This window comes from Amblyraja radiata, chromosome 26, assembly GCF_010909765.2.
Source record: "Amblyraja radiata isolate CabotCenter1 chromosome 26, sAmbRad1.1.pri, whole genome shotgun sequence".
In the NCBI taxonomy this organism is placed as follows: Eukaryota; Metazoa; Chordata; class Chondrichthyes; order Rajiformes; family Rajidae; genus Amblyraja; species Amblyraja radiata.
This window is the reverse complement of record NC_045981.1, coordinates 3,543,710-3,556,906: the sequence shown is the minus strand read 5'-3', so window position 1 is coordinate 3,556,906 and position 13,197 is coordinate 3,543,710. Positions and strand designations below refer to the sequence as shown.

Genomic DNA, 13,197 nt, shown 5'->3' with positions numbered 1-13,197 from the left:
ATTTCAGTTATTTCTTTTTAATTACTGTGCAAAAATTTCTAGACACCTGTTTTTTCTTTTTTCTTAAGGGGTATTGTGTGAAGATTGATGATTAAAAAACTGAATTTAATCCATTTTAGAATAAGGCTGTAACGTAACAAAATGTGGAAAAAGTGAAGGGGTTTGAATACTTTCTGAATGCACTGTGTCTTGTTGTAAGGTATAATTAGGCTACAGTGTTATCCATGGCACAATGCTCAATGTGAGAACATAGATAGAAAAGTTTAGTTTTAATGTAAAAAAGCAAATCAATTTCCTATGAAGCACACACTTGATCACTTCTCTAATCATCTTTATAGTTAATTTGGCGTTACATTGGAAATTCCACTTTCACCTTAATGGTGCTCCAAGCTGTGTTCTGTCACTTGTGCTCTTTCCCCTTCGGAGTGAAAGCAACTGCAACGGCCAAGGAAGTTATATTGAATAAGGGATCCAAAATTAATTGTTCAGGGGATAATGCAATATGACCTTCATAGCTTCTACTTGTTACTCCCTCTCTGCTGTTTCTGTTGTACATCATTCAGCACATTGCCCATTAACGCTTGGCATGGTGACAATGCTTTAGGTAGAGGTAGACTAGTTAATGCAATAGCTCTTTGTTCTTGATGTCTCCTCTTAGATGAATGTGATACAGAGTGGAAAATTAGACTTGTTTATTTACCTTTCAGAATGGAATAATTTGAGATGATATGAGATGTGTTTCTGTCACAAGATGAGCCAGAAATGCTGAAGGCTAACTCATCAACTCTTGGTATTGTTCATCTAAGTAGGTCCTCAGCTAAACTGACACAGTGAGGAAAGAGTTACTAACCTTGTGTCTCAGATGCATGACCATACTAAAAACATAAATGTTTTAACTAAGCATTGGATTAGATTCCCATAATGAGCTGTCCAAGTCTCATCCTTTTAAATGAGTTAATTATATACACTTTTGTAGATGAACATGGAGCTAGATCAATATTTGATTAATGTTATCACAACAACCAAACAACTCAGAGGTCCTCATATTCTCAATGTTTGCCTGGAAATGTGGGCATCATTAATGTTGAGGCAAACAAGACAGGCAATTTGTGCACAGCAGTTCCACGGGTTCAGATGAATATTGCACCAGATGAGAAACTTCATATTGACAAGTCCTATTAAGAAATGCATAGATAAACCTGAAAAACACAGCTGGCAGTCAATTGATTTATTACACCAACGATACTGGAGGTACAAATCGTAAATTATTTTAGGCATATGAATAATTGAATGTGAAAGTACAATTTAGTTAAAAATAAACAGTAAAAACTGGAAATGAATTGAAATACTTGAACAAGATATTTGAATACCGGTAACATTATAACTCACAGATAACACAATTTAATGAATTATAACTAATAACTTGCTACCTCCATAGTAAAGGAATTTGTAAGTAAAAAAGGGAAAACGAGATAGAAAAATTGGAAACAGAAGATGATAAACTGTACAGCAGGTCCATTAAAAGCACAGATAGATTATGTTTCAGTGCAACCTTTTCTCCAGAACTCCCTACATTTGTAATTGTGCAAAAGACATTCTTCACTCAGATACGTGAAAATAACAGTTATGCAGGTCAAACAAAATCTATTATGCAGCTTGACAGAACAAGTTCAAGTGAGTTTATCAAGTGAGTTTATTGTCATGTGTCCCTGTATAGGACAATGAAATTCTTGCTTTGCTTAAGCAAGAACACCGTGAGATGCAGCAATACAGGAGGATTCTGCCAGTGAAGGCGGACTGATTTAATGGTCTTCTCAAGCGGAAAACAGAATGAAATAAAAGAGAGGTTATTCAGATGAGTGGGTGGGAAAATCAAATAGCACTGTCTTTGATGCTTCTACTTATACCTTGATAGTTCATGACCTCTTACCGCCTAAGATGTCTGCGATGGATTGTGTCTGTCATGACTTTTGTAAGTGGAGATATTTGTTTAGAATTCCACTTAACTCATTCACAACTTTGGTGAAGCAACTGGTGTCTAGCAGCAAAAAGACCTGGAAAACATTGTGTAGGAAAGAACTGCAGATGCTGGAAAAATCGAAAGACAAAAATGCTGGAGTAACTCAGCGGGACAGGCAGCATCTCTGGAGAGAAGGAATTGGTGACATTTCGGGTCGAGATGAAGAGTCTTCTCTCCAGAGATGCTGCCTGTCCCGCTGATATCATTATGTCATGCACAACGCTGCCTTAATGCAAGGTCTAAACACTGAAGTTTGGGACGGCCCTTACTTACAAGTTAATGGTGTGTATTGAGCTTAACCAAGCTCTCCCTGGAACTGTGACTGCGGTTCATATGGCGCACTGATCGAATCGTTCTCTTGGCCTGGCTGCTGAAGTTGAATGCAATTAATTGGGGGAGTTGGCGGGGGTGAGGGGCAGAGGGGGAGAAGCATTAGTGCCAACTAGGTTTTGAAACAGATCTTAAGGTTCTGTCCCTGGAATGTCCTGATGTTATTTGACAGCTGAACTGTCCAAGCCCTTGAACGGTATTTATGTGTATCTACATATTAAACAATATATGTAGACGTTAAAAAACAGATCAAATGGATTTATATAATCAAATGACTAAAATAGCAAAGTTTGCTCAAATATCTTTAAATTATAGAAATTACAAATTAATTAAAAAATTCACCTAATCATCGGGAGTTGGCCACTTAAAAGCCTAGTAGTGTGATGAAGGCAGCATGTATTCACTGTGCTATCTATGCTTTTGCTCTTGTCTCATGGTGAAAAGAAGTGTGATTTGATGTGAATTATCAAGGAAATACATCAAAATAAAAGTTCTGTGTTCTCTGAGATCTTGGATAATATCTCCGGTGCGTTCATTTTTTTCATCCTTCAAACCTCAGCAGTGAGTTTAACTTCATCTGGTTTTGTGAAGAATGATTACAGTTTGACAATTGCGCTCACTCAGTTTCTCTATATACTTGTTTCATGTCATAAGTCTACATTTAAAAGCTGGTTTTTCAAGTTTTTTGAGTGGTATATTTCACAAGACTTCATGAGATTGGCATGTATGAGCTTGGCTGTTTCAGGTAGTTAATGGGATTAATCTCACCCTTCACTGGTGTTTCTGAATCGGTTCTGAAGTAGGTGAATGTTATTCAGAGTTCAGTCCAAGTTTGATTATTTTTGACAGGGTACGCGAAGCTGCCATGACAAGTTTGATGGAACTAACAATACTATTGGTGCAGACTCATCATCAGCTCATTACTCCTGAGAAGTGAGTACAAAATTGTTTACAACATCCAGTTAATATTCAGTTTATCATTTATTATCAGGCACTAGGCATTAATCTAACCAATACGGTAACAGAAAATACGTTAAGAAAATTTTGTTGAAAATAGGCAAACGTTTATTTTTACATACTACATTTTTAATATGTTTTGACAGAGTGTGCTTGACAATTCTGCTTTCAAAATAGTATGCGGTTTATCAGCTCTTAGTTTATTAGTTATGGACATTGTAATTATTAAAAGATAACGGGACAGTGTGACATGATTATTTTTTTATTTATCTGGAATAGTTGTGTTCTCGAGCTTCTAACGTTGTGCATTAGATAATGTTGGCCCCATTTAATAACTTTTATGGATTATTTTTACTGGATTCTGGCAGCTAGTAAGATCACAGTTGAAATATTTTACCAATTAACTACTCCTTTTGCTCACAACAATGATAACTACGCCTGAAAAATTATGTTGATTGTGAAACCTTTATCATAACCTAAAATTGTGAAAATCTAAAGTCTGCTATTTTTCCTTTCTTAACGTTATGTTGTTATATTTTTAAAATGTGATCCAGAGATGTCATTGTCTGTTGCTGGCCGAGGAAGAGCTACCTAACCTAATCATGCCTTCCAGCCATAGTTCCATATCCCTGCAGGTACCAGCTTTCCAAGTACATGCAAATATTGATTGATTCAAAGATACTTCATGGAAACAAGCCCTTCGGCCCACTGAATCCACGCTGAGCAATGATCACCCATTGACTCAATTTTTAATCTTATCCCATCTACTCCCTACACACCAGGGGCAATTTACAGAGGCCAATTACCCTACAAACCCAAACTATTTAAATATGACAAAGGTTTTCTCCATTATCCATTCATTCTCGGACTCATACCTTTTTTTAATCCATGGTCTCCTACCAATTACTTGAAATCTATACCTCCTGGTTTTTGACCCCTTTGCCCAGGAACGTAGGTGTTTCCTCTTTACTCTATCTAGGCCCATCGTTATACATTAACTTGCACCATTCATGTCCAGATTGCATTTGAGAATTAAGCATTTTGAAATGATGTCACGGTTATAATATAGGAATTGTAGCAGACGGTTATGTACAGAAATGTGGTAAGATCTTTCAGCCGTAGGTGGTTGATTGTTTAACAGCAGAGAATTAAGTAGCATTGGTGCTCACATCTTTCCATTTCTGTGCAGTTGTAGACAAATGATGTGTTACTTGGCTCAGTTGTCGGCTGAGAAGATTGATCGATCCCGAGCACACGCAGGCTCTGTTTTTCTTCAAATCCTACACTTTGATAACCCTGCAGTCCCACATATTCCACACCGGGAGGAGCTGGAGAGCATTTTTCCTCGGTGAGTTTTTAAGTGGAGTAGCTACATAAATCTGTTGTTACAGTTAATACAAGGGTAATAATTGCATAAAACTAAATCTGCATAAAACGAAAGGTCACAAAAGAAAAATACTGCAGATGCCGAAAAGCTCAAAGAAAAGCAGAAAATACTGGAAATAGTCAGTAGATCAGGCAGCAGCTTAATTGGAGAAAAATAAGGCTAGTGTATCAATTGATGAGCTTTGATCAGAACTGGGAAATAGTAAAAATTAAGCAGGTTTCAAAATAGGAAAAGAGCAAAAGTTGAAAGTTTGTGACAAGGTAGAAGAGATTAAATGACAACAGGGATGGTGGTCTAAGGGCTGGAGATCGGGTGAATGGGATCTGTAAAGAATCAAAATAAATGCACACCGGGTCAGGCAGCAATTATTGGGGGGAATCAGCTCGATGGGATGCTCTGAGAGTTGGTATAGACTTAGTGGGTCGAATGGCCATCTTTTTTGTCATAGGAAAATATCAGTAAAACTAAATAAGAGAACCCTTAGTTAAGTTGGATAGTTAAGATCATATCAAAGATACAGTGCAGACTGAAAAACTGGCAGAGTGGACGTACAATCAAGTGTAAAACTGGGAGTCAGTGTAGTCCTATTGAATATCAGTTGATAGACTTTGCTAGAAGTGAAAATACAGGAGTAGAGGAAGGGAAGCGAGAGTTGAAGATAAAGCAGTTGATGGAACGTTATAAATTGTCAACAAAAATACAAGATGTCATGTTTAGTTTGATCTAATTACACAATTATACAGTTTATTCATTCCTTGCAGATCAGGACGCGAAACACTGAATTGGAGTGCACCCTCTCAAGCCTTTCCTCCAATCACAAAACTGTTGGGGCTCCCAGCTTACCAGTACCGTGTTTTGTTGGGTCTCACCGTGTCAGTAGGAGGGCTCACTGAATCTACGGTAGGTGGTGCATATAATACTGTGTGTGGAGTCAACATTCCCTTTCATTATATTGCCAAAGTTTGCCGTTAATTTGTTGAGAACATGAAATGGGGAAGGGGAAAGTAAACTGAAATGGTCATTAAAACTTTCATTAAACACTTCTGATGAATTAACTGAATCTCTATTATTCTGATGAATTTCTAATCTCTACAAAATACATAAATCACACATAAACCAATTAACTCTAAAACATAATTTTCCTGTGAAATTGCAAGCATTGAAAAAAGTGGACTTGGCACCTTCATTCACTGTGCATGTAATGCACCTCTCTTTATTGACATCAAATGTTCCCTTATTGATTCATCTTATAGTGTAACAGTCACTGCAACTACAAGCAAATTGCCTTACTCAGCAGCTGTCATTATTATTTAACTATACATTTTGCTGATATGTAGCATCAAGGAGACATGGTAACACTAAAGTCAATGGGCATTAGGAGGACATCACTCAAGTGGTTGGATTCATACCATTCACAAAGGAAAATGGTTAGAGTTGTTGGAGTCAGTCTTTCCATCACACAACTTGCTCATCATTGAAGAAATGACTCCAATAGATTGCGCACATACTATTTTGACTTATCTGGGGAATAGTGTATTTGCAGTCTCAGCTTTTCCAAAGCTCTTTTTTTATTTTATTTTTATTTTTTTTATAATCAAAAAATGTATTCAATTATTAAAAATAATATTTACACTACAATAAAACAAGCCAGAACCCACCACCATAATACAATACAAACATGTATCCATAATAAACTACTATACAACTATGTTACAATCCTTATTGAGGATACTTTCCAAAGCTCTTGGCAGTGAGACAAGTGAATTGTTGCAAGCAGATCTTCAGCCAAGCTCATGCCTGGACAGCTCACGCTGGGCAGCTCAGGGTGACATTGACTCTCAACTACTTTGTAAGCAGTTGCAGCATATCCATCATTTCTCCCAATCTACTGCTCACTGCTCCAGTAGAGAGATCAGCTGGCTCCGTACTCCTGAAGAAACAATTCCACTACTTTGATGATGCCAAAGAATAAGTGGCATCTTGGACTCTGGGATTTACCAGCATTGCTTGCTTCCCACGAGTGTAAGCAGCTGTTGACTGAATTCATGTGTCCATAAGGACTTCCCTTAATAATGTGGGCAATTTCATCAACAGGAAAGGTTTCCATTTCATATAGCTCACTGAGCATCACGCAAAAAGAAATCTTTGTGATAAATGCCAAGTTTCCACACATGACCCCTGCATCCCGAGTGAGCCCTGACTGATAAACATTTTCAGACACCAGCACTGCCAAGAAAGATGGCTCATGGTTAACAAAGGCCACGTCTACTGCTCTTCCAATCTAACTGTGGATTGGAAGGAATACAAGCAAATTATTGCTTCACCCAGATGTCGAGTTTGAATCCTTGAATGATGGGAATAGAAGGGATATAAGGCTGATGTTGCATCTCCTGCATTTACCTGGGCAGCTGCTGAGAAAAGAGAAGTGAAAGTTGGTAGAGATGGAAGAATAAACCCGACTTCCAGTGAGAAGGATCCTTTCTGCGGGCTGAGAGATGTACCTGATGGTAGCATGTCGTTGAAGGTGGTGGGAGTTACAAAATATGTTGAATGCATTGAGGGGTAGAACTACTATTCTTGATGGGAGAAAGGGGGCAACTGTGGTAAATGGAATCATGTGCGTGAAAGTAGCATCTACCTGCAATGATTTATTTCTGCATCCCAACCACTGGGGTGTTACAAAATTAAGAGGCATGGAATAGCTCATTTTATAGTATTTTCCAATCATTATATTCTATGGGAGAAGTAGAGTGTTCCTTGCGTTGTGCTTTGCATAATTCTGTCTGCGTAATAATAAAAATAGTGTCATCAAATGAATGGTGTCTACCATGAGGGTGTGCTTAAATGTCACAGTGAACAAAGTTAATGAAGTGAAATGTTTTGAAGATCTTTCTTTGCACCTTTTATCGTAGGTGCGATATTCAGCTCAGTCGCTCTTCGACTATCTCAAAACAATTCGCAATGATCTAGAAGCCATGAATAAGTTTTGTAGAACCTTAATACAAATCTTTAAGGACAACTTACTTAATGACAGGTAAGGCAATAGCTGTAAATGTGTATGTCGATTATTGGTAGTAAAATGCTCTCTTGGTATGCCCTAGCCCTTTGACAGTTTTACCCAGACACTGATCACAGGCTTTATTCTCTTCCATATATTAGCACATGGTGGCCCCTGACAATCACATCAAAATGTAAAAGTTGCACTGATTGGCAAGCAACAATCTTTTTGATGTTATTTGCACAATATTTTTCATGTACATGGCTTCCTCAGGTTTTGAACTCAAGCTAGTCTCAGCTGAAAGGTTCACATTACTTTAACTTGTTTAAAGGACCAAATGCAATCTTGGCTACTGCTGGCTAGGGAGTTACATTGAACATAGAATAGCACAGCACAGGAACGGGCCCTTCTTCCGCAATGCTTGCGCTGAACAAGATGCCAAGTCAAACTGACCTAATCTGCCTGTACATGAGCCATATTCCTCTATTCATTGCACTTTCGGAAAAACCTCTTCAATGCCACTATCGTATCTGCCGCCACCACTAATCCTGGCGTTCCAGGCTCTCACCACTCTCTGTGTAAAAAAAAAAACTTGCCCAGCAGATCTCCATTAAACTTTCCCCCTCTCACCTTATATCTATTTCCTCCAATGTTGGATATATCCACCCTGGGGAACAAGTTTCTGACTGTCCACCATATCTGTGCCTCTCATAATGTTATATAACTCTATCAAGTCTCTTCTCAACCTCTGAATTTCCAAAGAAAACAATCCAAGCTCTCCTTGTAGCTGAAACCAACAAAGCCTCCACATGCTTCCTGTAATGGAGTGACCAGAACTGCATACAATACTCAAAATGAGTTGGAGATAACATTGTTTGTTCCATGTAGACCACCACTTTATTTATTACTAACAGTCCAACTTCCTTACTGATGTCTTTAGGCGTACAGGGTCCCTCCCCTCTACCCTATCTCAAGCTACAATATATTTCCATCTTTCCACTCTTATGGTGTGCCTGAATCACAGCTTTCCATACATCTCCATCGTGAGATCCATTCTACCTTCTTCCAAATACGCACCCTCCAACCCCGCTCCCAAACTCGGTGATCCTTTCCTGACTCCAACTTGACTTTTCTTCCACCCTCAATCTACTGCCTTTTACACCTTCTCCACTCCGTGTAAAGGCTAGAGATAATGGAGGAAATATATTTATATGTGCCTGGCCTATGAAATCTACACAGCTACATATGGTGCTTTAGTGCATGATGGAATACTCCAGAGAGGAGCATGCATCACAATTCCCTTTAACAGATGTTTTTACACTTGTTACAATTTTCTATAGCGGAGTCAGGGGATATGGGGAGAAGGCAGGAACGCGGTACTGATTGAGGATGATCAGCCATGATCACATTGAATGGCGGTGCTGGCTCGAAGGGCCATATGGCCCACTCTTGCATCTATTGTCTATTCCACTTTTTGAATTATTTAATTTGAAAACTCATAAGAATTTTCATTCTTTACAAATATTCACTTCTAAGTTTCCCCTTCTACATTAATAATATTTTTCAGGGTGTCCATCCCCCTGCTGAAGATGCTTGACCAGATGCTGGCTAATGGATGCTTTGATATTTTTACGGCAGATGAAAGGTATTTATCACAAGAGGCAAAAGTCTACCGGTATTTTACAGGTGCTTTCTCACCCAGTTTATGGCATCCTCCTTTCATTTTGGCCATTTTAATGTTATTATAAAAGTGTTATGAAGATTAAGTTTATGCCAGGCATTATGCCACATGAATTCCTGTTACTTTGCCTTGGTTTGATGTCCTTGAATTGCCAAAAGTGTTTCTTATCTTTGGCATCGGATGGAGTTCTTGAACATGTTCCGACTGCTTCCATGCCCTCTCACGCACAAAATGTTTGTATTATATTCTTTTGAGGTAATTGTGTAACAGGGTTGAGGTACATGGTTGTGAAATCGGAGAGCGAAGCATCTGAATATATTGTTGAAGATCTCCAAGTAAATCTTTGCAGCACAGCTTTGGGACACGTGTTCAATTAATATAACACCATTCAGTCGAAGTATCGTCCTAGATGTGCAAATATATACCATGTGGTTGCTGTAGTTGGCGATGCACAGCATTCACATCTTGAGTCGTTAATCAACTTCACCACTAATTTCCATCCTGCACTCAAATTCACTTGGACCATCTCCGACATCTCCATACCGTTTCTGGATCTCACCGTCTCCATCACAGGAAACAGACTATTGACCAACATCTACTACAAACATACTGACTCCCATAACTATCTTTACTACACTTCTTCCCACCCTGCTTCCTGTAAAGCCTCTATTCCCCTACTCCCAATTCCTCCGTCTACGCCGCATCTGCGCCCAGGGTGAGGTGTTCCAGACCAGGGCATCGGAGATGTCCTCATTCTTTAGGAAACTGGATGCCCTCTTCCATTATAGATGAGGCTCTCACTAGGGTCTTCTTGATATCCCGCTGCTCCGCTCTTACTCCCCCTCCACCCATTCGTAACAAGGACAGAGTCCCCCTTGTCCTCAACTTCCTCCCCATCAGCCGTCGCCTACTGCATATAATCCTCCAACATTTTCGCCTCCTCCAACGGGATCCCACTACTGGCCACATCTTCCCATCTTTCCATCTTCACCCTTTCTGCTTTCGCCAGACACCGTTTCCTCCGAAACTCCCTGGTCAAACTCGTCCCTTCCCACCCAAACCACCCCCTCCCCAGGTACTTTCTCCAGTAACCGCAGGAGATGCAACACCTGTCCCTTTACCTCCCCCCTCGACTCCATCCAAGGACCCAAACAGTCTTTCCGGGTGAGGTAGAGTTTCACTTGCACTTCCTCCAACCTCATCTACTGTATCTGCTGTTCCAGGTGTAAATGTCTCTACATCGGCGAGACTAAGCGCAGGCTCGGCGATAGCTTCACTGAACACCTCCACTCAGTCTATCTTAACCTACCTGATCTCCCGGTGGCTCAGCACTTCAACTCCCCCTCCCATTCCCAATCTGACCTTTCTGTCCTATGCCTCCTCCATTGTCAGAGTGAGACCCAGCACAAGTTGGTGGAACAGCACTTCATATTTTGCTTGGGTAATATATACCCCAGTGGTATGAACATTGACTTCTCTAACTTCAGATAGCCCTTGCTTTCTCTCTCCATCCCCTTGCCCTTCCCAGTTCTCCCACTAGTCTTACTGTCTCCGACTATTCTCCGACATTCTATCTTTGCCCCATCCCCTCCCCTGACATCAGTCTGAAGAAGGATCTCGACCCGAAACGTTGCCCATTCTTTCTCTCCAGAGATGCTGACTCACCCGCTGAATTACTCCAGCATTTTGTGTCCACCTTCGATTTAAACCAGCATCTGCAGTTCTTCCTTACACATTCACATCTTGAAGCTGTCTTCAGGAACCCTGGAGCATTTCCACTGTACAACACAATAAGGAGAACCAACTCTAAAAGTGCTGTAGAACTAAATGGAAAATCAGTACTTTTGTTTCTGATAATTGAGAACATACATAAATGTTGGCTCAATTAGCTGCAGTCTTCAAATGAATTGTAACTGATTTAAAAAAATGCCAATTTAGATAAACACCAATTTAACTCTACAAATATGAATCTCGAGCACTGGTGAAATTGAATAGTTGATGGGGTTTTATAAATACGTAGACTGCTGCATCTCATGAGGGGATAATGTTGGTTGCTTTCTAAATGTCTGTTTATACATTTGACAGGCGTTTGAGTTATGAAGTGATGAATACAAACAGTAATGTACTAAAGTAAACATCTATCAACATAAAACTTGCCACCATTAAAATACAACATAACATTTTGCTGTGAGGTTTAAAGAGTCACGGTGGTATCGCCATCCTCTGTTGTGGGAGCACCCCAACTTCCCTTCCTACGTGCTCTTTCTTGCAGTTGGCAGCTTTTCACAGGAAAGCCACCTCCCATCTGACTGAAGGAACTGCATATGCTGGTTTAAACTGAAGATAGACACAAAAATCTGGAGTAACTTTCAGGTTTAGATCCCATTTCAGAAGGATCTTGACCCGTAACGTCACCTATTCCTTTCTCCAAAGATGTTGTCTGAAGAAGGGTTTCGGCCCGAAACGTTGCCTATTTCCTTCGCTCCATAGATGCTGCCTCACCCGCTGAGTTTCTCCAGCACTTTTGTCTACCTTCGATTTTCCAGCATTTGCAGTTCCTTCTTGAACATGCTGTCTGACCCGCTGAGTTACTGCAGCTTTTTGTGTCTACCTCCCATCTGACTGGAGAGGGCCACTTGTCTCAATGTAATTGAAAATATTTAATCTTATCCGTAACTTCAGAAGATATTTTAAGAAATGCTGAGAGTTTTCAAGTGAAATCCAAATGTGCTAAAAGATTTGCAAACTACAAATGTTTTATGAGGGACAATCTAATTTTTTTTTCTGATGAATTAAGAAAGTAATCTCCAATATTCCACATATTGTAGCCATTAGGTTTCAAAGGGCAAAACTGTCGAGCCCTAACATGTGGCAGCACGTTCCACTTTTATTTTAGAGACCACCCTGGCTATGCCAGAAACAATTTTATTGACATACTGCTTACCTTTTAAGTAGATGGCCTGTATTCAAGGAGCACATGTCCTTGATTCAAGGACAAGAAAGAGGGGGAAATTCTGCTTTTTTTCCCTCTCTTGGTGTAGATAATTTTGCATATTCCACATATGGGATTTTCTCAACTGCCATCAGTGTCGGCAACTTGATACATTTCATATATTATCAACCCACCACTTTTTCTCTAAAGCTTATTTGAAGTGGATGATTGACAGAGGAAATTGAGACCTTGTATGTGATGTACAAAGACTATGCAGCAGAACTGCTCTCAATTCTGATTATTTGCCTTGTGGGATCGTGGTACAGGGCTGAATCTTAAAGAACGAATGTTAAAGGAGAATAAATAAATAAAGCTGGTTGAGGGAGCAGGCCAGGGATATTATTGGAGTGAATGGTCTAGCAGGTTTAGTTTAGTTTATTGTCACATGTACTGAGGTACAGTGAGAAGCTTTTGCTGCGTGCTAACCAGTCAGTGGAAAGACAATACATGTTTACAAGTGAGCCATCCATGGTGTACAGAGATGCATGATGAAGCGAATAATGGGAATAACGTTTAGTGCAAAATAAAGTCCGTAAAGTCCAATCAGTGATAGTGTGAGGGTCTCCAATGTGGCAGTATGTAGCTCTGGACTGTTCTCTAGTTGTTGGTCAACAGGCGTTTGAATCGGGAGTCACAAAAGTCAATCTTGTAGTTTGGAAGTAAAGGGCGATTGGCAGGGAGTATGACGGAGAAAGTTGGGTGGGTTAGAACAGGGACCAAGGGCAAGACCCAACCAGCAGGAGGAATCAGGGAAAGGATCAGCTTCAGGATATCGTGAAGGGTGTGGAGTAATTGAAGTATTCTGAATGGTGGATTTGGATCAATGAATTAG

At 39.8% G+C, this 13,197-nt stretch overlaps 1 protein-coding gene across 3 annotated transcripts in view; it reads left to right on the top strand.

Moving 5' to 3' along the window:
* The window catches only part of tbcd (tubulin folding cofactor D), a 164,065-nt gene that overhangs the window by 135,833 nt on the left and 15,035 nt on the right, over positions 1-13,197 (top strand). For 2 of the 3 annotated variants that reach the window (XM_033044057.1, XM_033044056.1), the window contains 5 exons: positions 3,200-3,283; positions 4,497-4,655; positions 5,456-5,594; positions 7,607-7,728; positions 9,260-9,337. In XM_033044057.1, coding sequence (XP_032899948.1) covers positions 3,200-3,283; positions 4,497-4,655; positions 5,456-5,594; positions 7,607-7,728; positions 9,260-9,337 — 582 coding nt within the window. The remainder of the gene's footprint in view (positions 1-3,199; positions 3,284-4,496; positions 4,656-5,455; positions 5,595-7,606; positions 7,729-9,259; positions 9,338-13,197) is intronic. The other variant, XM_033044058.1, reaches the window with a different exon arrangement.